The sequence below is a fragment of the Mauremys reevesii genome, unplaced genomic scaffold (assembly GCF_016161935.1).
Source record: "Mauremys reevesii isolate NIE-2019 unplaced genomic scaffold, ASM1616193v1 Contig56, whole genome shotgun sequence".
In the NCBI taxonomy this organism is placed as follows: domain Eukaryota; kingdom Metazoa; phylum Chordata; order Testudines; family Geoemydidae; genus Mauremys; species Mauremys reevesii.
Window position 1 is genome coordinate 416,727 of NW_024100869.1, and position 24,472 is coordinate 441,198.

Sequence of the window (24,472 nt, forward strand, 5' to 3'; positions counted from 1 at the left end):
TAATGGGGCCCATGCCCCCATTCCCTGCCAAGAACCGAGGAGAGAACCCAGGAGTCCTGGCTCCCAGCCCCCCCGCTCTAACCACTAACCCCCAATCCCCTCCTAGACCCAGAGAGAGAACCCAGGAGTCCTGGCTCCCCGCCCCCCGGCGCTAACCACGAGCCCCCACGCCCCGCCGAGACGCGGGGAGTGAACCCAGGAGTCCTGGCTCCCAGCCCCCCTGCTCTAACCACTAGCCCCCACTCCCCTCCTAGACCCAGAGAGAGAACCCAGGAGTCCTGGCTCCCAGCCCCCCTGCTCTAACCACTAGCCCCCACTCCCCTCCTAGACTCGGGGAGAGAACCCAGGAGTCCTGATTCCCAGCCCACCCAGCTCTATCCACTGCAGCCCACACCTACCTGCCCCAGGGATCCGGGTTCATATCCTCCCTCCCGCGCTGTCCTGTCCCTGTTATTGATTCCCCAGGCTGCGCTCCTCCCTGGGCTCCGCAGGCCGCCCCCGCCCCCAGGCGGAGCTTGGAGCTGGGCCCAGGACTTCCTTGGAAGTGGCGGGGGGGGGGACAGAGCTGCCAGGTAAAGGGGAAGGCGGCTGGGCCCTCACCCTGCCCGTGGGCAGCCAGGTGACGAATGAGGCCGGGGGCCCTTCACCTTGCGGTGGCACCTGAGTTGGCAGCAGGGGTCCTCCAGGGCTGTGCAAAGGAGGCCAGGAAAAAGTCAGAACCCAGGAGTCCTGGCTCCCAGACCCCCTGCTCTAACCACTAGCCCCCAGGTCCCTCCCAGAGCCAGGAGGAGAACCCCGGAGTCCTGGCTCCCAGCCCCCTGCTCTAACCACGAGCCCCACTCCCGCCCAGAGCCAGGAGGAGCACCCAGGAGTCCTGGCTCCCAGCCCCCCTGCTCTAACCACTAGCCCCCACTCCCCGCCCAGAGCCAGGAGGAGCACCCAGGAGTCCTGGCTCCCAGCCCCCCTGCTCTAACCACTAGCCCCCACTGCCCTCTCAGAGCCAGGGATGCAGGGCCTAGCCCCGACCACCCCCCCCCATGTGTATCTATGGGGCAGGGGGTGTTCAGGGCCCGAGTGTGGGATCTGGAGGTTTGCTCTGGGGCTAACCGATCCGTCATCCCCCATCCCGCTGGGGCAGGGGGCAGCGCCTGCCTGGCAGCCCTGGCACCGAGCCGCCGCTGGCAGCATCCCGGATCTGGGCAGGGGCTGGGCCCAGGGCCTGGCAGCCGGATGGTTGTTACCAAGAATCCCTGGGCCCCAGCGCCAAGATAATGCAAACCTGCCAGACCGGTTGGGCTGCCCTGGGATCCTGCAACCCCCGAGCCTGCCCCCCCAACTCACCCTAGAGCCCCCTCCCCATAGCCTGCTCCCTGTGCAGCCCGGTCCCACTCCTCCGATCCTACCCCCAACTCACCCTCAAGCCCCTCCCTGAGCCTGCCCCTGTGCAGCCCGGCCCCCTCCGAGCCTGCCCCCAAACTCACCTCGAGCCCCCTCCCTGAGCCTGCCCCTGTGCGGCCCGGCCCCCTCCGAGCCTGCCCCGAGCCTGCTCCCCAAACTCACCCTCGAGCCCCCTTCCTGAGCCTGGCCCTGTGCAGCCCCCTCCGAGCCTGCCCGGCCCCTGCCCCGAGCCTGCCCCCCAAACTCACCTCGAGCCCTCCCCATAGCCTGCCCCTGTGCAGCCCGGCCCCCTCCGAGCCTGCCCGGACCTCTCCGAGCCTGCCCCCAACTCATCCTCGAGCCCCCTCCCTGAGCCTGCCCCTGAGCCTGCCCCCTGTGCGGCCCGCCCTCCGAGCCTGCTCCCCAAACTCACCCTCGAGCCCCTTCCTGAGCCTGGCCCTGTGCAGCCCGGCCCTCCGAGCCTGCCTGGCCCCCTGCCCCCGAGCCTGCCCCAACTCACCTTCAAGCCCCCTCCTGAGCCTGCCCCTGTGCAGCCTGGCCCCCCGCCTCCAAGCCTGCCCGGCCCCCTGCCCCCCAACACAACCTCAGCCCCCCTCCCCATGGCTGGACGTTGAAGCCAAACCCATCCCGACTGGGAAGAAGGTGTGAATTGTTCCTAGGGAGGGGAATTAACCACTGGAATGACCCATGGGTGGCCATTTTAAAACCAAGACGGGCCCTTTCCCTAAAAGATCTGCTCTAGTTCACGCAGGAGTTAGTTCAGGGCAACCCTACGGCCTGCGTCGGGCTAGGTGATCCCAATGGTCCCATCTGGGCTTAGACGCTATGAAGCCGGGCTTTGACCTATAGAGAAGGAGCAATTAAATGCCATGTTTACACTGCGATACTGTAAACAAAAGAAGCCACCGCCCAAGGCAGCAATAAGTAACCGGGGGCTATGGGCTGGTTTAGCAAGCGGCGAGAGAGAGCAGAAAATGAGCTTCTGGTGGGCCCAGAACCCACGGGGAAGGTGGACTTGACATTGTGAGGAAGGAGCCATCTGCCCACGGTTGGTTGGTTGGTCCCACTGTGCCCAGGGAAACAGGATTCGTCCCGCCTTCCTCGCAAGCAAACGGGACGGCGCCGGGGGGAAAACACATGATTCTGTTCCCCAGTGAAACAACCCAAGGGCCCCGCCTGGCACCTAACCACCCAGGCCAAGAAGGGGCGACGGAGGGGGTCTCTCTAGAACCCGCTCCCTAAAAGGGGGACGGTGGAAATCTGAGGCCATGCTGCCCACAGCAAAGATGGCTGACTGTGGGGGGGGGGGCAATGGCTACAGAGGAAAGAGCCCCGCCCCAGCTTCCTCCCCATCTGCCCCACCCAAACCCTCATCCACACACCCCCCACACACAGTCCTGCTGCCCCCCTCGGACTCCCAGCTCCTGAACCTGCCCCATGACCATGGGGGAGGGGCACTGCCTCCCCTTCCCCCCCCAGATCTTCAGACCCCCCCCAGCCAGAGCTGCCCCACTTAGCAGACGGTTGGTGGGAAAACACCCCCCCCCAGCTCGGACTCTTCCGGGGGGCGGGCAGCTGGAGGAGATAGACTCCCCCCCCGGCCTGTCCACCTCATGGGGGAGGCTAGGGGGCACCTCAAGCCCCCTCCCAGTTTGGCTCCCCCCCTACACAAGCAATGGGCAAGGCCTGGAATAGCCTGTGGCTAAATGAAGCTGAGCCCATGGGGGAGGATTTGGGGGCAGGAGGCTGAGATGCTCTGGGAGGAGCAGCATGGGTCAGATGCCCCAGGGATGGGGGGGGGGACAGTAAGCACCAATATTCCTGTGTTGGGGGGCGGGGGGCAGATGCTGTCTTTGGCTCAGTGGGCAGAGGGGCTTGTGCTGGGCGGGCGGGGAGTGGACGCTCTGTCTCAGGCATGGCCCCTGGGGGGCGAGGGGGCTGGACAATTGATTCCCCTTCACACTGCCCCTCCAGTGCATTGTGAGAGATTTTGCAAAGCCTCCCCCCGGGATGGAGATTCTGGAAACGCTCCCCCCTCCCCACAGCTTGGGAAGGGCTTTTCACCGGTACACGTCAAACCAATCAGTGCATCTTACCCAGCAGGTCGCGCTCATTAATCCCATCCTGCAGCGTGGGGAAACCGAGGCACGGAGTGGCAAAGCGACGCCCCCGCGCTCCCCCGCTGGCGCTGCAGAAGGAATTCGGTTGCCGGAACAAAGGCGGAGGCCGGGCTAAGCCGCGGCAACGGAAGAGTTCCAGGCGCCAACGACTTGGTGAGACGCCGGCGAAACCAAACCACACGGGAGCTTTGGCTGACGTTTGTTAGAAAATTTAATGGCTAAAATGTCAATGCTGCACGCGGGGCGCAGGCCGCTTTCCCTGAGACGTTGGTGGCTGGCCACCGATTTCGGCAAGTGGCCACCAGTTTGGGGCAACGTTCGGTTGAAAAGCCACGACTGGTTTCCAGACGCACCGAGCACTCACGATTCGGCGGCGGTGGGGTCTCAGGCAGCTCTGGCGTTGGGAGTCCTCAAATTAAGCCACCTCCCCCCGCAAAATAGTCAGTGGCCACTTCTTTAAAGTTGTAAGCCAACATTTTCAAGGCCACTAGATAAAGAGATCAAGTCCTGGGGGGGAGAAAAGCCCCAACGCCCAGGGGGCCTGGGGTGGGGGGTGTGAAATGCCCCAGTGCCCCCTGCTGGAGATATCCCGACCTCGCCTGCAGAGCTCCGCAAAGCCCCGGGCGTTGTACCGAGTTGGCCACAGGCCGACCTGCTCCACCCCAGAGCCATCAGCCCGAGTTGCCAGCGGTGGCTATAGGAGAACGCAGGTGTCGGTGTGGCGTGGCGGCGAGTGGGCAGAGGGGATCTCGGCCCATGGGCCCGGCTGGGTCCCCCCTGCAGAGGGGACTGGCTGAGCCGGACGGCAGCGCAGCAAGGGGTCAACAGGAGAGCCGATATCTCCACCCGAGCCAGGGCGCCCGGCGTCTGGCCAGCCCCGCTCGGGGGTCACTAAGCCACTAGCATCTGGAGGAGGGAGGGGAGCCGGGGCCACCCCTGGGAGCTGCTTAGCAGGGGAGACGGCCTGGCCCGTGGATGGAGCTGCAGGGATCGGGCCCACAGGGGATCCCACGGCCGCTGACGTGCCCTGATTCGGACCCAGGGCTCTAGGGACCGGCTGTGCCCGAGGGGCATCCCCAGCCCCGGGGTGGTCTTGGAAGGGAGGCACCAACTGGACCCGCTTGAGCCGGGCCTGGGGTGGCCCCGGTGCCGCTGGGCTCAGGCAGGGCGGCTCTGGGGCTGCAGAGGGGTCCGGGGGGACCACATGGTGTGGAGGGTACACAACTGGGCGAGCAGAAGCACCGGGATCACCCAGGGCGGGGCTCCGCTGCCGAACCACGAGCTGCTGCCCAGCCCCGATGCCGGGAGAACCACGGGGGCGCTGGGCACCAAGACAGGTAACTCCCAGCTGGGTTCAGGTCCGGCGGCCTCTGGGCGCTGCAGGGCCTGGGGGCTCGGCCCCCATCTCGGAGCCACGAAAGTGGGAGGGGGCTTGACTGGGACTCTGGGGTCCCCAGCTGGGTCAGGAGCTGTGAGGACTGGAAGGATCTCGGGCAGGGTGGGAGGGGGCTCAGCTGGGGTGTCGGGGTCCCCAGCCGGGGCAGGAGCTGTGAGGATTAGAGGGATCTCAGCCAGGGTGGGAGGGGGCTCAGCTGGGGTGTCAGGGTCCCCAGTCAGGGCAGGAGCTGGGGGGAAGGGAGGGGGCTCAGCTGGAGTGTCGGGTCCCAGCCGGGCGGAGCTGTGAGGACTAGAGGATCTCGGCCAGGGTGGGAGGGGCTCAGCTGGGTGTCGGGGTCCAGCTGGGGCGGGAGCTGCAGGGAAGGGAGGGGGCTCAGCTGGGGTGTCTGGGTTCCCAGTCAGGGCAGGAGCTGGGGGGAAGGGAGGGGGCTCAGCTGGAGTGTCGGGGTCCCCAGCCAGGGCGGGAGCTGCAGGGAAGGGAGGGGGCTCAGCTGGGGTGTCGGGGTCCCCAGCCAGGGCGGGAGCTGGGGGGATCTCGGCCAGAGTGGAACAGAGCTTGGCTTGAACGTGGGGGTCCCCAGCTGGGTCAGGAACAGCAGGGCCAGGTGGGGGCTCAGCTGGGTCGTCGGGGTCTCCAACCAGGGCAGCAGCTTCTTGTGGGATCCACAGGGCAAGACCTTGAACAACAAACCCAGTTCAATCCCACTGACAGAGCCCGGTGCCACCCCCACAGCTGAGCCGCTCCCCTGCCCCTGCCCCTGCCCTTGCCCCTGCCCGCGGGGTTTGGGTCTGCCAAGCTCAGCGCTAGACGCTGCTTGGGCTGGTGGGGGAGCTCCCTCAGCCGGCAGCGGTTGGAGGGTTTTATCCTCTGAGCCGGACCGACCAGCAGGGGGCGACAGAGTCCCGTCCCTGCCCTCGATGCGCTGCCTGCCCCAGTGCATTCTGGGAAATACCCAGCATGCCTCGACCAGTGGGATGCAGCACAGCACTAGCGATGCATGCTGGGAAATATCCCACCCCGCTGTGCATTATGCCCCAGTGCATTCTGGGAAATGCCCAGCGTGCCTCAGCCAGTGGAATGCAGCGCAGCACCAGCGATGCATGCTGGGAAACGGCCCGCCCCGCTGTGCATTATGCCCCAGTGCATTCTGGGAAGGTCCGGGCTGCTCCGGGGTGGGCCGCACAGCAAGCGGGCCCAGCAGGACATGGTGGGAGACGTCCCGCCACAGGGAGAGCTGGGAAGGAGGAGGACTGGCTGAGCCAGTCACAACGGGACCCTCTGGCCTGAGGCTGGGCGGGCCCGTGGCTCTGGGCGCCGTTCCTATACCCACAACAGAGTGGCCGATGGTTCGGGGCCCAGCCTGACCCCGCCCCATCACACACCCCTTGGGGGAGACCCAGCCCCTCAATATCCCCCCCACCCCATGCAAGGCAGCTGCCCTCCCTTCCCCCCGTTACGTACCAGGCTCTGCCCCGGGGGGTTCGTCGGGGTCCACTGGCAGCAGCAGCATCTGCACCCCGCAGCCCTGCATCCTCACCACGTCGGGCATCTGCGCCAGCCGCTGCTTGGTGGAGGCCGTGCGGCCCAGGGGCAGCGGGTGCTGGTGGGCGGCGCTGTACGCGGCACGGAACTGGAAGAGGGACATGCCCTCGGGGTGCCCGGCCAGGATGGCCCCCACCTTCCGCTTCAGCTCCCTCAGGTCCTCAGGGGGCTGGGCCCCGGACTCCTGGGTCCCCTCCTCTGCTCGCAGAACCAAGGGGGCGCTGGCAGGCCTGGCCCCGGACTTCTGGGTCCTTTCCTCTGCTCGCAGAACCAAGGGGGCGCTGGCAGGCCTGGCCCCGGACTCCTGGGTCCTTTCCTCTGCTCGCAGAACCAAGGGGGCGCTGGCAGGCCTGGCCCCGGACTCCTGGGTCCCCTCCTCTGTTCGCAGGCCTGAGCAGGCGCCGGTGGGCCGGGGTGGGCTCAGTAACCAGGCTGGGAGGCGGGGGTTGGCCCCTGGGGACTTTCCCAGCTTGCCCAGGACGGCGGGGGCACGGAAGGGCTCCCGGCCCGAGGGCAGGCTGGGAAGCAGAGGCTGGTTGGTGGTGGCACTGGGCAGCCGGCGGTTGAGGCAGTCGGTGGCGGGCGGGGGCGGGCGCTCTGCAGCATTCGTTGGGAGGAGGCACCTCTTGGAGCCGGGCAAGGGGCGGGCACTGCCAGGGGGCAAAGATCCAAAGCCTTTCTTCTGCCCTGGGGGGGGGGAGGGGAGTGCCGTCAGGGTGGGTAACAGGCACATGGCATCCCCCAGCATGCACTGCAGTTACCACTCTGCCTGTATCCCGCTCCGGACCAACCTGGACTTTTCCCACAATGCACGAGAGCAAAGGCGGGTTTATGCCATGGGTGAGTTGGGGGGGCACCCCCACAGCCTGCCCCACAGCCGGAGAGTCAGACAATAAGGAAGCCAGGTCTCAGCTACCCCCAATGGCTCCATGGAGAGCTGGGGGCAGGGCTTTGGCCTGTGGAATGGAGTTCTGACCCGGTCCAGGGGAAGCCAGGACTCTTGGGTTCTCACCCCAGTTCTGGGAGGGGAATGGGGCCTAGTGGTTTGAGCAGGTGCTGGGAGCCAGGACTCTTGGGTTCTCTCCCCGGCTCTGAGTGGGATTTATTGTCCTGTTCGTCCTCCCCACCGTACCTGTCCCCAGCCAGACGATACACTTGTCTCCCTTCTCCGTCTGCCTGTACTTCAGCGCGGGCAGGTGCCTCTGCAGGTATCCGAGCACGTCCTCCTTGCCCCGGGAGCTCACAAACCGCTTCAGATCCAGCCCATGTCTCTCCAGCATCAACTCCTCCACCTTCTGCAGCCGCAGGCCAGACTTGTACTGGCGGAGCAGGCACCTGAGCAGCGTCAGGACCTCAGTCGCACCTGCACAGAGGCCGAGGGAAGAAAGATCGGCAAGGTCAGGGGTGGGGAATGGGGCCTTTTCCCCTCTGGGGGGCACCAGCTCCCATCCAGCGCCAGGGCAGGGACTGGCTGGCTCAGAAGGGCAGGGAATGGGGCGTGGGGCCTCTCCCCTCTAGGGGGCGCCGGCTCCCATCCAGCCCCAGGGCAGGGACTGGCTGGCTCCAGGGGAAGGGATGAATCTGAGTTTCCCACGTCCTAGGTTGGGGGGTGGAGAGGGGAGGAAACCAGCTATGCCCCACTTCTTCCAACACAAAGGCTACAATTCCCCTACCCTCCACTAGGGGGCAGCCCCTACACACCTGTTCACTGGCCTCTAGCTATTCCTGGATTCTGGCCCATTCGGATCCGCACCCCAACCCCAGGATCCGGGTGATCGGTTTGGCCTGTCGTACACACCGGGCGGGGCGCGTCGCCCGATCCTATTCACCGTTAACAATACTCGCACCGATGGCCAATTGATCCAGCGGGAATAAGGTTCTTGTCCCAGAATCAGGCTACTACCAAGGAGTTTGAAGTCGTGGCGGGAACCTCGGGGCGTCTGGCAAGGACCCTCGCACCAGGGACAAAGCAAAGCCACGGCGATTTTGAACAAGATCAGCAATAAAGCCAGAAAAGCTCAGAATTGAGATAGGAACAACACACTACCAGAGATACCTGGAGAACCTCCTCCTAAATCTGCATGCTCCCACCCTTCCTCCAGGGCCTGGTGGGCAGAGACAAAGGTCTGATGGTCCAGGTTCCTCAACGCTCCAAAGGGACAGCAGATAACAATCGAGAAGAAGGCTCAAGGGACGGCTAGCTAGGGCCAACCACCGTGTGGAGGGGGCTATTACAGGGCCCGAGCGCTACCATGAATAACCCTTCGAGAGGTTGCGAGCGCTTTGGGGGACAGGATTAAAATTCAAAATGATCTGGACAAACGGGAGAAACGGTCTCAAGTCAACAGGATGAAATTCAATAAGGACCCATGCAAAACGCTCCACGTAGGAAGGGCCGATCAGTTGCACACGTACAACACGGGGAACGACTGCCTAGGAAGGAGTATGGAGGAAAGGGATCTGGGGCTCAGAGTGGATCACAAGCTAAATGAGTCAACAGTGTAACGCTGCTGCAAAAAAGCGACCATTCTTGGCTGTATTACCAGGAGGGTCGTCAGCAAGAGACGAGAAATAATCCTTCCGCTCTACTCTGCAATGACAAGGCCTCAACTGGAGTATTGTGTCCAGTTCTGGGCGCCACATTTCAGGAAAGATGTGGACAAACTGGAGAAAGTCCAAAACGAGGAGCGACCAAAATGATTCAGGTCTAGAAAACATGAGCTAGGAGGGAAGATTGAAAAAAACAAACCAGGTTTGTTTAGCCTGGAGAAGAGAAAACTGAGAGAAGCCGTGCTAAGTTTTCAAGTCCATAACAGGTTGTTACAAAGAGGAGGGAGAAAATTCTCGTTAACCCCTGAGGAGAGGACAAGAAGCAATGGGCTTACATTGCAGCAAGGGCGGTTTAGGTTGGACATTAGGAAAAACTTCCTGTCAGGGTGATTAAGCGCCGGAATAAATCGCCCAGGGAGGTTGTGGAATCTGCATCATTGGAAGTTTTTCAGAGCAGGTGTGATAAATGAGAGCGGGGACGGGTAGTTCCTCTTTGTGGACACCCAGCCAGCCGGTTGGCTGTGGAATCCCTCTCGGTGGTTGTTCTCTACCTACGTTTCCTGTAAAGCGTTAACAAGCCGTCCGGTAAAAGGAAAGCAGTGGGCACCTGACCAAAAGAGCCAACTTCCCTTTGTCTGCGTCGTGTTTCTCCGGGAAAGAGGGGAACGGGGGAGCAGTTATGCTGTGAGACGCTTTAAACCAGGTATGAAAAACCATCAGCTCATCCTTGAAGACAGCTTGTCTGAAACCCCAGAAAGGTAAGTAAATTCGGGAACGTCTGGGAAGACGCGATTAGGGTTATTTCTTTTATTTTTGATTGGCTCCGTGCTAAACCCAAATGTGTTTTGTTTTGCTTGTAACCGTTAAGCTGGACCTCAAGAAGGATGTTTAAATTTTGTAAGGGGTTTTTTTTACATCTAGCACTAGCCTGAGTTCCCAGATGTATTTTGTTTTTCTTTTTGTTTTTAATAAAAATTTACCTTAAGAACAGAACTGGATTTTTGTATCCTAAGAGGTCTGTGCGCCTGTTGTTTAATGAGCTGGTGGCAAGAGCTGATTTCCCTTGTTTTCTTCCTCAGCTCGTCCCCGGAGGGGGGGGTGAAAGGGCTTGAGGGAGGAAGGGGGGGGTGAAAGGGCTCCCACGGGGAGGAATTCCCAAGCGCGCCTCTCTGGGTTTCAAGGGGTTTTGCATTTGGGTGGTGGCAGCAGCTACCCAGCCACGGTCAGAGAGAAGCTGTAACCTTGGGAGTTTAATACCAGCCTGGAGCGGCCAGTGTGAATTTTCTGAATCCTTGCCGGCCCCCACTTTCTGCACCTGAAGTGCCAGAGTGGGGAACTGGCCTTGGAAGCAGGTTGGAAAACACCTGTCACGGATGGTCTAGATAATACTTAGTCCTGCCATGAGTGCCGGGAACTGGACTAGACGACCTCTCGAGGTCCCTGCCAGTTCTAGGATTCATTCGAGTGCTCGGCCTTCCATGCCCAAATCTAACCTCCTCACCCTTCTCGTCGGGTGCACTTATCCGATAGGTGGGGCCCTACCGTAGTCACAGCCGTGAAAAACTTCACGGGTCATGGACCATGAAATCAGACCTGCCCCGTGAAATCTGGCGAGGGGAGGGGAGGGACCGGGCTGATGGCATTTTAATTCATCACCGCACCAGTCACCCCTGGCTCCAACGGGTTTTGCGGTTACCACTTCCCTGTTCCTGCCACGGCAGGATAGAGGCAAGTGTGGGGCCGTTTGTCTATGGGATATGGGCCTGTAGGTTACAGGTGAACATAACAAAGGCAACGCAGCCCTATGGGCTACTCCCCCCGCCCCGGCCCAGCACAGCCCCCTCACTTCTCTCTAGGGTGCCCAGACATCCCAATCTTAGGGGTTTTATCCTCCAAAAGTTTCCTGATTTTTCACATTTGCTATCTGGTCGCCCTACCTCTCTCCAGCGCAGCGGCAGGCTCTGGGTCCTGGTCCCCGGCGTCCCAGCTGTCGGCCGCCCCTGGCTTCGGGGGGATGCCGGCAGCTGCTTCCCCAGGACAGGAAGCTGCGTGGGGATGCGGGGACCCTGGAGAAGGCAGAATGGGGCCTTCACTGGCCACCCCGAACCCCGACATGCCAGCCCCCGCCCCGGCCTGCCAGGGGTCGATTGGGGGACAGACAAAGGGGCGACAGGGCAGAGCGGAGCGAGTCAGGGTCCCAGGTTGGCGTCATATTTTGCTGCCCTTTGGCCTTTAGCGGGGTGGAGGCTGGGAGCCAGGACTCCTGGGTTCTACCCCCAGCTCGGGGAGGAGAGTGAGGTCCAATGGTTAGATCAGGAGGGGCTGGGAGCCAGGACTCCTGGGTTCTACCCCCAGCTCGGAGAGAGGAGTGGGGGCTACAGCAGGGGGGGCTGGGAGCCAGGACTCCTGGGTTCTGAGCCTCGCTCTGCGCCGCACTCCCTACCTCTCTGGAGCTGGACGATGCAGTTGTTGCCCTTCTCTGCACCCCGGAGCATGAGCCCCGGGACGTCCCACAGGAAGGGGACCACGCCCCCGTAGCCACTGGCCTGGCTGAAAGCCTCCAGGTCTGCTCCATGCTTCCCCGCCAGCAGCTTCTGCAGGTTCTTCACCCGGATGCCAGAGGGGTAGGGGGCCAGGACGCCCCGGATCAACGTCTCCATGGCGCCGGGCTTTGCCCCCCGACGCTGGGCCTGCGTCCGCCTGGCTGGGCCCACGGCGCGCGGCCCCCCCGCCTCAGCAGGCTGGGAGGGGGAGGGGGAGGGGGCATTGACAGCAGCATCTGAGGAAGAGGGGAAAAGAAACAAAAAAGACCCTCAACGGAGTGAGAACACGAGGCCCCCACGGGTCCACCTCCGGCCAGCGGGCACAGGCCCCCCCACGCATCCCTCAGCCTGGCATGGCCCCCTCACAGCCCCTAACCCCAGCCGTGCCCTGCAACCCCACCCCAGGAACCTCCACCCCGGGCACATGCCCAGCCGTGCCCCGCCCCAAGCACAGCCCCTCGCAGCTGTGTCCACCCCCGCCTGCCACACCGGGCACGGCCCCCGCTCCATCCCCCGCCATAGGCCCAGCTGCCCGGCACCCGCCCCCCGGCCGCTTGCCCACCTACCCGCGTCCAGCCGGGCCAGGCAGGCGTCGCCCTTCTCCGGGTCCCGCAGCCAGACGTGGGGCAGAGCCCGGAGCAGGCGCAGGGCGTCCCCGTAGCCCCGCTGACGGCTCAGCTCGTCCAGGTCCAGCCCGCGCTCGCCCCGCAGCGCCTCCTTCAGCTTCCCCACCTTCAGCCCCAGCGGGAACCGGCCCAGCACGTCCCGCACCCAGGCCGAGACCTCGGCCAAGCCTGCCACGAGATGGGGGGGTGGGGGGCTGTGAGAGCCCGCGCCAGCTGAGAGCCCCCCCCCGCCCCGCCATGGGGCACCCTCTGCGTGTGCACCCGGCCCTGGGGCTGTTCAGCAGCCCCCGGGCCTGAGTCCTCGGGCATCCCCAGAGCGGGGGCAGGGGCTGCCGAACGCCCCACATGATGCCCCCCACAGCTCACAGTCCGCTGCCAGTGTGTCCCCCCACCCACCCCTGTATCCTGGCCGCAGGCTCCTCCATCCACAGCCCCCAACCCCCAAACTGCTCCCTCCATCCCCAGCCCCCCCAGCGCACCAACCTGCTCCATCCCCAGCCCCACACACAGCCCCCCATCCCAATCTGCTCCCCCATCTCCAGCCCCTGCCAACAGACCCCCCCCCAGCCATCTCATTCCAACATGCCCTGCCCCATAGCCCCTCCCCCCCCCAGAGATGGGCGAGGGAAAGAGACCAGGCGCAAAGCCCCACAGAGCCCTTCCCCGGGGGGCAGACGGGAGCTCAGGCTATGGGGCGATGGGGGGGGCGTTGGGGGGCCTGGCTTGGGCTGAGGCCTCCCCGCCCAGGCTCACGCCCCACACACAGCGGCCTCACTGCGAAGCCGCCTGAGCTGCTCACCAGGCGTCTCCCCCGGGGCTCCCGTCGGCCCCCCGTCGGCAGGGGCATCGGGCGGGGGGCTGCTGCTCTGCTGGGCCGATGGGGGAGCAGGGTCTGGGGGGGGCTGCGGGGCAGGAGGCATCACAGCCTCACCTAAAGGAGGGGAGAAGAAACAAGAGCAGCTCAGTGGGAGTGAAAAAGACAAGTTCACCCACCCCCCGCCAGCTCCTGCCACTGGGCAAATCCCCCTCCCTGGCCAGCTCTCCCCACCGGGCACGTCCCCCTCTCCCCCAGCTCCCCTCACCAGACACATCCTCCTCCCCAGCTTCCCACACCGGGCACCTCCCGCCTCCCCAGCCCCACCAATGAGCACCGCCCCTACCTGCAGCAGGCCCACCCATGCCTCCCTCCACCCCAATATCTCTGTTGTGCCCTGCAACACCCCCCCCACCAGGAACCCCCACACCCTGGGCACATGCCCAGCTGTACCCTGCCCCGTAGATAAATCTCTGTATTAAGCATCCTTGCATAACTGTGTATTGTTTTCATCATCTTCATATGGCTCTGTATTGTGCCTCTTCATATAACCTTGTACTACATCTTTCCAGATATAACCTGTTTTCATACAACTTTGATATGGGAACTTTGTACCAAATCCTTATACAGAAACTTTGTACTGAGCCTTGGTATAATGTTATAGCCCCTGGGGGTAGTTCAGGTAGGAAACAAGTGTCTTTTCCTTAGGAGTAGAATAAGATACTCCCTTGAGCAGGGGGTTGGACTAGATACCTCCTGAGGTCCCTTCCAACCCTGAGATTCTATGATTCTATGAAGATCTGCCACCTTTTAATCAATTGCCCTGTTGAATGAACGAGGTGTGACTGAGGAAGGCGTGGAAGGCAGCACCTCCAGACAGCTGCAACCCTTGGAGAGGGGCAGGCAGCCAGACCCAAGAACAATAAAACTTGTCAAGGGGGCTCGTTAAAGAAGATCAGACATACTGAGGGCCTTGGGAGTTAGGAGCCAGCACCTTCCTTTGAAAACACCCCCCTTTGAAATAAACGTGGAAGCATTAAGACAACACCCAGAAGGAGGCACCACAGATGACATAGATCTTCTTACTGTATTTTCCACTACACACATCCAACGAAGTGGGGTTTAGCCCATGAAAGCTTATCATAGAATATCAGGGTTGGAAGGGACCTCAGGAGGATTGTGACAAAGTGGGGGGTTTTCTTAGTTTTTCTGTGTTTCCCAGGGGGTTGCATTCACAGGGGGTGGGACGAAGTGTCCCTGGGTGTTACTGGTTTAACGAGGTGAGGGAGTTTGTTGTTACAGAGGACTGGAGAGGGACTCGGGACCCCGGCCGATGGCCTGGAGGATGGAGAGCCAGCTCAGGAGTCACAGCTGGCTCTGGCCAGTGGGAGGACAGGACCCTGGTGACCTGACCAGCCAGTTCCAGCCAGAGGGGCCAGAAAGGAGAGGAGGCCCAGGTGACCCGGTCTACGACCCTTTTTACCTGGAGAGAAGACAATGGACAGAGGCGGGGCCTGGGGGAGGTGATCTCAGATGCCCAGCTGGGAGGCTCTGGGCTGGAGAGGCGGAGCAGGCAGAGCCCACCTGGATGCAGGGGAGACTGGGATGTGCTGGGCTGGGGGAGGCCAGGCCTGAGGCCTGGAGAGTTTCCTGTGCTGGGTTCAACCCTCAATAAACCCTCCTGTGTTACGCTGGCTGAGAGTCACTCTGGGCTAGAGACTGGGGGGGCATCAACGCCTTCAGGGGCTGAGGCCCGGGGCGGTCCAGAGCGAGTGAACTCCCTGAGGCGAGAAACAGACGTGCTAAGGCTCAGAGAGGTGCAGCTCCAGGAGGTGGAGGGGCCTGACCCCGAGAGAGAGTGGACCCCCGAGAAGGGCTGTAGCACTGGAAGGGGCACCCCCCACGGGGCCAAGAGTGGGCACAATCTGTGAGTCTGTGACAAGGACATCTAGTCCAACCCCCTGCTCAAGGCAGGACCAATCCCCAACTTTTTTTTTTTTTTTTTTTAATTTATTTAGCTCCCGATTCCCAAACAGCCCCCTCAAGGATTGAACTCACAACCCTGGGTTTAGCAGCCCAATGCTCAAACCACTGAGCTATCCCCCCGTCCCCAACTATGTGCGACAAGTACTCAAGTGTCAGAGGGGTCGCTGTGTCAGTCTGGATCTGTGAAAGCAGCAAAGAGTCCTGTGGCACCTTATAGACGAACAGACGTATTGGAGCATGAGCTTTCATGGGTGAATACCCGCTTCGTCGGACAAGTGCGCCTGCTCTTTTTTAGATGCCCGACTGACAAATACACAGACTTTGCCTCTGGTGCAGATTTGCATGAGTGGGGAGCTGCTTTAAGGGGGTGAGGTCTTGCAGCGGCCCCCCCCCCCCCCCCCCCCCGGGTCTCGTCTTGTCAACATGGGAGCATCAATCCGGACCGGCAGAAGTTCGGCTCCACCCCCTCCCCCATCTAACTCACCTGGCCAGTGCAGTTAAGGGGAGCAACTCATTGGTAACAACAACAAGATATTTTGTGTGTGTGTGTGCACGCGCATGCGTGCGTGTGCAATTATATATATATATATATATATCATATGCATGTGACACAGTGTTGATTGATAAGATGTGTTACCAATAAACGTGGCGCTTTGCCTTATCCCCCCGAAAAGCTCCTGTGCAGGACTTCGAGTACGACACCCCTTCCCACACGGACCAGGGCCCCCACAGCCACGTCCTCCCCCACCCTCCACGGACCCAGCTGCCTGGCACCCCCCCCCCGCCGCGTGCCCACCTACCCGCGTCCAGCCGGGCCAGGCAGGCGTCGCCCTTGTCCGGGTCCCGCAGCCAGACATGGGGCAGAGCCCGGAGCAGGCGCAGGGCGTCCCCGCAGCCCCGCTGACGGCTCAGCTCCTCCAGGTCCAGCCCGCGCTCGCCCCGCAGCGCCTCCTTCAGCTTCCCCACCTTCAGCCCCAGCGGGAACCGGCCCAGCACGTCCCGCACCCAGGCCGAGACCTCGGCCAAGCCTGCCACGAGACGGGGGGGAGAGGGGGGCTGTGAGAGCCTGCGCCAGCTGAGAGCCCCCCCCCGCCCCGCCATGGGGCACCCTCTGCGTGTGCACCCGGCCCTGGGACGAGGGGCCGTTCGGCAGCCCCCGGGCCTGAGTCCTCAGGCATCCCCAGAGCGGGGGCAGGGCCCAGGAGAGCACCCCACATGCTGCCCCCCACAGCTCACAGTCTGCTGCCAGTGTGTCCCCCCAGCCACCCCCTGTACCCCGGCCACACGCTCCCTCCATCCATCCACAGACCCCAACCTACTCCCTCCATCTCCATCCCCCCACAGAACCCCACCCCACCAACCTGCTTCCTCCGTCCCCAGCCCCTCATAGCCCCACCACCCCACCAACCTCCTCCTCTACCCCCATACCCCCACAGCCCTCACACCCCCAACCTGCTCCCTCCATCCCCAGCCCCCACCTCACCAACCTACTCTCTGCATACCCAGCCCCGACATCCCCTACCCCCTCCTCTATCCCCAGCCCCCCCCACACCAACATGAACCCGACAGTCCCCAAAGAGTCCCCCGCAAATGGCAATGGTGCCACACACCTAGGTCCTGCCAACACGGACCCACAGTCTCCGCCTCCCCCGACAACACCAGCCATCTCCCTCCAACATGCCCTGCCCCATAGCCCCCCCGCCCCCCGAAATGAGCGAGGGAAAGAGACCAGCCGCCGAGCCCCACAGAGCCCTTCCCCGGGGGGCAGACGGGAGCTCAGACTCCAGGGCGATGGGGGGGTGGCGTTGGGGGGCCTGGCTTGGGTTGAGGCCTCCCCGCCCAGGCTCACACCCCACACACAGCGGCCTCACTGCGAAGCCGCCTGAGCTGCTCACCAGGCGTCTCCCCCGGGGCTCCCGTCGGCCCCCCGTCGGCAGGGGCATCGGGCGGGGGGCTGCTGCTGTGCCGGGCCGATGGGGGAGCAGGGTCTGGGGGGGGCTGCGGGGCAGGGGGCTTCACAGCCTCACCTAAAGGAGGGGAGAAGAAACAAGAGCAGCTCAGTGGGAGTGAAAAGACAAGTTCACCCCCGCCAGCTATCCCCACTGGACACGGCCCCCTCCCCACCCCCAGCTCCCGCTACCAGGCACGTTCCCCTCCCTCAGCTCCCCCCACTGGGCTCGTCCCTCACCCCCAGCTCCCACCACTGGGCATGGCTATCCCTCGTACTGGGCACAGGCCCAGCTGCTCCTTCCTCCTTTCCTTCCATATTTTTTGGTCAAAAGGCTGAGGAGAAAAGCATCAAGTCTGCAAAACAAACAGAAGGGAAAAAAAAGAAAAAAAAAAGACATTTTTGTCCCCACAAAAGGTGCTAACAGAGTCCCCGTGATGAAGAAAACTGTGGGGAACGGAGGCGTTCATCAAACATCGGAGATAAAAAAAAAAAAAAAAAAAACTCGAGTTTGTCCGAAATACCCTGAGGTCACGTCTACACTACGGGCGCCAGAGCAGCGCAGCCGGGGGGCCGCGTCTGCGGCGCTGTAACCCCGCCGCACCGATTCCAGCGCCGGAACGGAGCTTTGCTGGAGGAGCTCCGCTCCCCGAATAACGGGAACCACGTCAACGGACACATTCACCCTCTGCCTAGTCGAGTCTACACCGGGGCCAGGGTGGCGAGGCTGCGGGGCTCAGGAGCGTGGTTTGTTCACACCCCTGAACGCCGCAGCTCCGTCGACCGACGTTTTACGGGTAGAGCAGGCCCAAGGGAACTAAACGTCCCCGTTTTTGAAGAAAGCTGAGGAAGAAAGGAGCAAGTCTTGTCAAAAAATGCGGCGGGAAAACATTGCTTTTGTTAATAATCCGAGAGAAAACCATTGCACGTGTCAAAAAACGTGAAGCGGGGGGAGTAATTTTGGTCAAAACAATGTGAGAAAAAAGGAGTGGCTTTTCTCAAAAAAAAACAAACCAGAGAGGGGGAAAAAGTCGCTTTTATCAAACAACGTGAAGTAAAAAAGTCACTTTTGTCAAGAAAACAGATGGGAAAATGTCATTTTTGTCCAAAAAAAAATATGGAGGGGAAAACCTCACTTATGTCAAAAATGAGAGAAAAAATGGCTGATGTCAAAAAAGAGTGAGGAAAAAATAGTCGCTTTTGTCAAAACAGGGGGAAAAGTCACTCGTCAAGAAAACATGAGGCAAAAAGGACTCACTGTGGTCCAGATTTTCCATAGAAAATTTCAAGTTTTCAGTGAGCTGTTTTAATTTAGAAAAAAGTCACTGAGGTGCCTTATGGGAGTTGTAGTTCAGATGCCTTGTGACTGCCATTCTCCTCTACAGCCCAGGCTCCCTGGTCGGACTACATCACCCACAATGCACCATAGCTTCTATTCTTGGCGGCGGGAGGTGGTGCATGATGGCAGTAGGACAGTGCATTGTGGGAGATGAACGCTCATGGGGGAGGAAGCCCAAAGGGCCATATAGTCCGTTTGGCCTCAGAGGAAGATGCAGGATGCCCATTGCTGTCAGCAGTGGGATAACCTGCCCTCATCCTACCCAAGACCAGTTCAGCCCTGACGCCTGGACCCCATCCCTCTCTCCTCACCCTTCTGAAGCTGGACAAGACACTTTTCCCCTCTCTCCAGCCCCTGCAGCCTGATCCCACGCAGCCTGGTCAGATAGTCCAGGGTGCTCAGATATCCCTGCTGCTGGCTGAATTCCTCCAAGTTCACCCCGTGCTTCTGCCACATGGCTTTCCTCAGGCTGAAGACCCGCAGGCCATTGGGGAAGGAGCCCAGGGTGCTGCAGAGTAGCGGCAGGGGGTCTGCGACGTCTGGAAAGACAGAGACGCCATGAGAGATACTGGGCAGCAGGATACAGACAGGCCATTGGCCATGTTTTCCCAGCATGCACTGGGGCAGACACGGCTGGGTGTGGAGAGGCCAGTGTGCCATTGGCCAGGGGCTCTCTCCACATTCAGGAAGGGGGCCGGGCTACAAGAAACCATCTCCCCACTCACTCTTCTTAAAGGTACAGCTCAGGACACGACACTTCTCTCCCTTCTCGGGGTTCCAGAGTTCAATATCCGGCATCTCCTGCAGGAAGGACACGACTCCCTGGTACCCTCCGTCCCGGCTGAATGCCAACAGGTCCACCCCATGCTCCTTCCGCAGCCTCTTCATCAGCGGCTTCACCCTCATACCCTTGGGGTGGCATCTCAGGGTGTTAGAGACGTGGGCCAAGACTTCACCCAAGTCTGCATGGAGGGAGGGAGACGGCGGTGCTGAGCAACAGGAAGGAGAGGCCCTCCAGCCCACAAGACCTCAAACCTATGTCTTTGGAGAGCACCACCCAGAGAGACAATGTGTGGATATTGGCCAGGTTTTCCCAGCAGGCACCAGGGCAGAGATGGCTGAGTGGCAGGGTACGGACAGGCCATTGGCCAGGTTTTCCCAGCATGCACCATGGCAGTCACGGCTGGGTGGTAGGGTATGGACAGGCCATTGGCCCCTTTTTCCCAGCATGCCCTAGGACAGCACCTGCCTCCTTAGGGAGGGGCATGGAGGGAGCAGCCTCTGGATCCGATCCAGCCCTCAGCCTCTCTGCTCAGCCTGTTCTAACCGGACCGAGAACCAGCAACTCATAACATGCAGGATCCTGACTACCCAGAATCCTCCAGGGTGGACAGCTCCTACCTTCCCCGGGGGCCTCACCTGGATTTGTCTTGGATGTCGGGGGTACGTCTGTGAGATCCAGGCAGGCAGCAGCCACGGGGGGCAGCGCGGGATCGGGGGCTGCGTCAGGAGGGGCGTCCACGTGGGGCCCAGTCCAGAGCTCAGGCGAAGGAAAACCAGCAGGATCCAGAGGTGGTAGAGGAGGGGTAGATCCAGCTGAGAAGAGAAGAGGGGGGAAGGTGATAAAAAATAAAAAAGAAAGAAACAGAAGGAAGGAAGGAGATCAAAGAGAAGAGAAACAACAACAAGGAAAGAGAAAACTCGAGGGTAAAAAGAGTCATTTTGGCACCAAAACAACAGGGGGAAAAAAATCATTTTTGTAAAAAATGAGAACGAGTCACATTTATCCAAGAGAAAACGCCCAAAGCCAGTTGTTCCTGTCCAAATCTTCCACAGAAAATTTCAAGTTTTTATTAAAAAAAACAAAAAGTTTCCATTCGGAAAAGTTGCCGGGGTGCATTATGCCCCCCCCTCCCCCATTCTACCCTACAGCAGAGACTCCATGATCCATGAGACTGCATCTCCCACAGTACACCGGGGTCCCCGCTCTTGGGGATAGGAGGCTGCGCTGTGGGAGATGCGACGTCGCTGGGGAGTGTGATGCAGACGTGCCCAGACAGGTATATTTACACCTGCGTCTGGACACCATCCTGAGACGTCACCATAGGGGGCATGCGGCTGAAAGCTAAGGGCCGGCCGATCCTTGTGGCCAGCGAGAGGCATTTGTATGGGAAGGTGTTTAAGAGATACCTAAAACGTAGGATATTACGTTCCGAAACTGCTGGAGGTGAAGCACGTTCCTCTCTTCCTCCCGAGGCAGGGCGGAACTCAGCTAGCTCAGTTGAGAATGAGAACAAATCAGGTATCTTTCCACCCAGCCCTGCTGCGGTCACAAGCTGGAGCAGGTCCACGCCCGAGCGTTTACAAAGAAAAGAACCTCCAAGAAAAGACTCTGAATAGGGGACCCTCTGGGCTGAGCTGAAGATAATGAAACACCTTGATTACGAAAGCCTGGGACTGTAGTTGCCAGAAAACTGTCCACTTAACTGCATCTCTCAGGGGTGTGAGGGCACCTCCCTAGTGTCTACACTGAAGCACTGTAGAGTTTCAAATGTAGACACACCCCATCCTACAAGAGAAGAAGAAATGGGCACAAGATGGTATGTTATGGAGGAGATATTTTGCTAGCGTGAGTGCCTCCTGAAATCCCAGCTCTCCAGGCCGGACAAGCGTTGTACGGACCGACCTTTGGGTGAGAAATACCTCAGTAGACAGGAAAAAAAAAAAGACATTTTTGTAAAAAAATGAGATTGAGTCACTTTTATCCAAGAGAAAAAGACCCAAAACAGTCGTTTCTGTCCAAATCTTCCATGGCGGTGATGGATGGGTGGTAGAGTATGGACAGGCCATTGGCCACATTTTCCTGGCATGCCCTGAGGCAGAGATAGGCGTGGTAGGATTTGGACAGGCCACTGGCGAGGTTTTCCCAGCATGCACAGGGGCAGAGACAACCGAGTGGCAGAACACGGACAGGACATTGGCCAGCTTTTCCCAGCATGCACTGGGACACCATCTGCCTCCCTACAGAGCAGCAGTGGGAGCTCAGCCTCCATGTCTGATCCATCCCAGGCCGAGACCCAGAGACACACAACACCAGGATCCCAGCTACCCACAATTCCCCAGGCAGGCAACAGCAGCGACCCCCACCCCACCCCACCCCACCCCACCCCAGACGTCACCTGCATTTATCCTTGACATCAACCAAGGCGCACCAGGATCCAGGTGAGCAGCCGCCACCAGAGGGTGAATGAAATCAGGGGCTGCGTCAGCGGGGCATCCGGCAGAGGATGTCCCAGGGCTCGGCCGAAGGAAACCCGGAGAGATCCAGAGGTGGCTGTGGGGAGATGGAGCCAGCTGGGAAGTGAAAACAGGGAAGGTTAGAAAAAGAAGGGGGGAAAAAAAGAGAAGAAAAACCAGAGACAAAAAAAAGGGAAAAGGAGAAAGAGAGAGGGAAAAAAAGAGACGTCAATATCTGTGTAATGAACTCTATTAAATCATGTGGAACACGTAACTCTTCTCTATTGAATAGTGTTCTAAGAAAACACCAAAGGGAATTTTTCAGCTTTCGGTGCATGTCTTGTCGACGCCGGTTTCAAAACTTGTAACAAAAATAAAAATCGGAAAGTTGGTTTGTGTCGCCTTGGCCTGCAGAGATAACAGGGCGAAAGCCAAAAGGGTGATTCACTAGCCCAGGGGCCGGCAACCTTTCAGAAGCAGTGTGCCGAGTCTTCATTCATCACTCTGATTTAAGGTTTCGCATGGTGCCAGTAATAGATTTTAATGTTTTTAGAAGGTCTCTTTCTATAAGTCTATAATACATAACTAAACTATTGTATGTAAAGTAAATAAGGTTTTTAAAATGTTTAAGAAGCTTCATTTAAAATTAAATTAAAATGCAGAGCCACCTGGACTGGTGGCCAGGAGCCGGGCAGCGAGAGTGCCACTGAAAATCAGTTCGCGTGCTGCCTTTGGCACGCGTGTCATAGGTTGCCTACCCCTGCACTAGCCAGACCAACGCCTCCCTGGTAAATCAGATGAGGGAGCACGAATCATGCTGGCCACCCAGTAACGCCGAGAGGAAAAGCCAGCACAACCCGTTGTAAGACGCAGGAAAACACACGAACGCAATGAAAACCCAGCGTTCATTAAGACGCATCGTAACAGTGAAAATAAATAAAAAAGGTACCAAGCAACGTGTTAGCCAACTAAGGGGAAAAAACGCATCCATTCAAAGAATTTTATGCCGGCATGTCTGGAATTATATTTAAAATACGTTGGTGGAGGCGGCCGTTTCAGTGATCTGCGCCTGCCTCGTGTCACAAGACACGGGGGATAAAAACGCTGGGTTTGACCAAAGGGGAATAAAACAATGCAAGACTTACACCGGATCGGACCGGCTTCAATCTAACACCAGCAGCACCAGCTACCTGTGCCCTAAGGCTGAATGATTCATCGTCGCGCTACCCTGCTCTATCGGCCTTATTTCCTTTTTACGCTTAATTAAAGTAGTAACATATCCTCCTAACGTAATGCGATAAAGCGCAAAACTGGTTCAGCTTAGTAATTGGTGTGGACGGTGCTTTCTGCCAAACGCATCACATGCCCCTTGCTGCCAGGATAACAGCCTCCTACTGCTACGGTCACCAGACCTCCTCCTTTAGCTCCAGTGGCAAAGCCCTGTGCTCTTGGTGCCAAACATCCCGAGTTCAATCCTCCCACCTTCCCTGGCATCCCGGCTGCCCCCAGGAAGAATTGGCGATGACCAGCGCCTCCATCCCGCAGCAAGCCGCTCTCCCAGGAGTCCAGGCTCGCGGCTGCCGGGCTAGAGGCACAGAGGTCCCAGGACACTGGGCAGTCGTGCCGGAGGAAGCAGGGAAGCGGCACGCAACCTGCATGTGAGAAGCAAGAACCCCTGTGAGCCCAGAGAGGCCACCACCCTAATAAGGCAAAAAGCTTGTCCTAGCTGATTGCAGGACGCCTGGGTTTCTCCGATCTCCTCGCAGCCGGTGCTGACCCCAGTGTCCCAGCATGGCACTAAGGGGCCCGGAGCAAGAAGAAGCAGGGTGGGGGCTCAGCAGGAGCGCCCCTGGCAGGCAGCGCTGGCCCCAAGGCGGCTCTGGGAGAGGAGTGGGGGCAGCTGGGAGCCAGGACTCCTGGGTTCTATCCTGGCTCTGGGAGGGGAGTGGGGTCTAGTGGTTAGAGCAAGGCTGGGTGCCAGGACTCCTGGGTTCTATCCCGGCTTGGGGAAGGTGGAAACAAACCCTGAAGGTTTCAGCAGGATTCTGCCCATCTTCGGGGGGAGGGAATACACAAGGGGCCCCAATCCCCAGCCCCACGGCCGCCCCCCCCCCACCCCGAATACACAGGAAGCCAGATCCCCCGCCCTGCCCCACCCCAGGATACACAGTCAGACTCCAAAGTCTAAAAAAATATTTTCGGTGAGTAGCAATTAAAAACAGACCAGAGAGAGCAACTAACCCTAAACTATATCCGTGTAACCCCCTGTATCCAGGAGTGACTCCGCATTGACACCGGGGGGCTGAGATCAGAACCCGGCTCTGCCCCCAGCACAGTTGGGGTGACTCGGATTGACCTCGAGAGGCTGAGATCAGAACCTGTCCCTGCCCCCAGTGCAGCCGGGGGTGACTCCGGATTGAGCCCGGTGGTCATAGAGATCAGAACCCAGCAATGCACCCAGTGCAGTCAGCTGTGACTCCGCATGGAGCCCGGGGACTGAGATCAGCACCTCTCCTGCCTCCAATACAGTCGGGGGTGACTCCGGATTGAGCCCTGGGGCTGAGTTCAGAACCTCTCCTGCCCCAGTGCAGCCAGGTGGTTACTCCGGATTAAGCCCGGGGGGCATAGAGATCACACCCCAGCCCTGCCCCCAATGCAGCCGGGAGTGACTCCGGATTGAGCCCGGGGGACTGAGATCAGGGTCCGGCCTTTACCTGGCTCGCTCGATGGCTGCAGGGGCGCAGAGCCCGGCCTCTCGGGGTCCATCCCGGGAGCCTCTGGCCCGGGCCCAGCTCCGAATCCTCCAGCCAGCCGCTCGCTTCCGATTTCGCTTCCTTCCAGCCCAAGTCAGGGGCGGGGAGCCCCGGCCGCTCCCATTGGCCGAGGGGACTTTTGAATGAGGAAGCGGTTTCCTGCCCGGCCCCTCGCTCCTCCTCCCGGAGCTCCCGCCCCAGCGCTCGGACTCCTGGG

The 24,472-nt window shown here is 60.3% G+C and overlaps 1 protein-coding gene across 1 annotated transcript; it reads right to left on the bottom strand.

The window, feature by feature from the left end:
* Nucleotides 1–4,676: 4,676 nt before the first annotated feature.
* LOC120394410 lies at nt 4,677–24,268 on the bottom strand. The gene is made up of 15 exons (XM_039518647.1): nt 24,217–24,268; nt 22,985–23,154; nt 21,445–21,619; nt 19,685–19,861; nt 18,991–19,227; nt 18,577–18,804; nt 16,874–17,005; nt 15,779–16,006; nt 12,978–13,109; nt 12,119–12,346; nt 11,453–11,788; nt 10,947–11,075; nt 7,592–7,822; nt 6,379–7,146; nt 4,677–5,593 (listed from the first exon to the last, which is right to left on the bottom strand). The coding sequence occupies exons 1-15, from the start codon at nt 24,266–24,268 to the stop codon at nt 4,677–4,679; spliced, it is 4,140 nt and encodes a 1,379-aa protein (XP_039374581.1).
* Nucleotides 24,269–24,472: the final 204 nt, after the last annotated feature.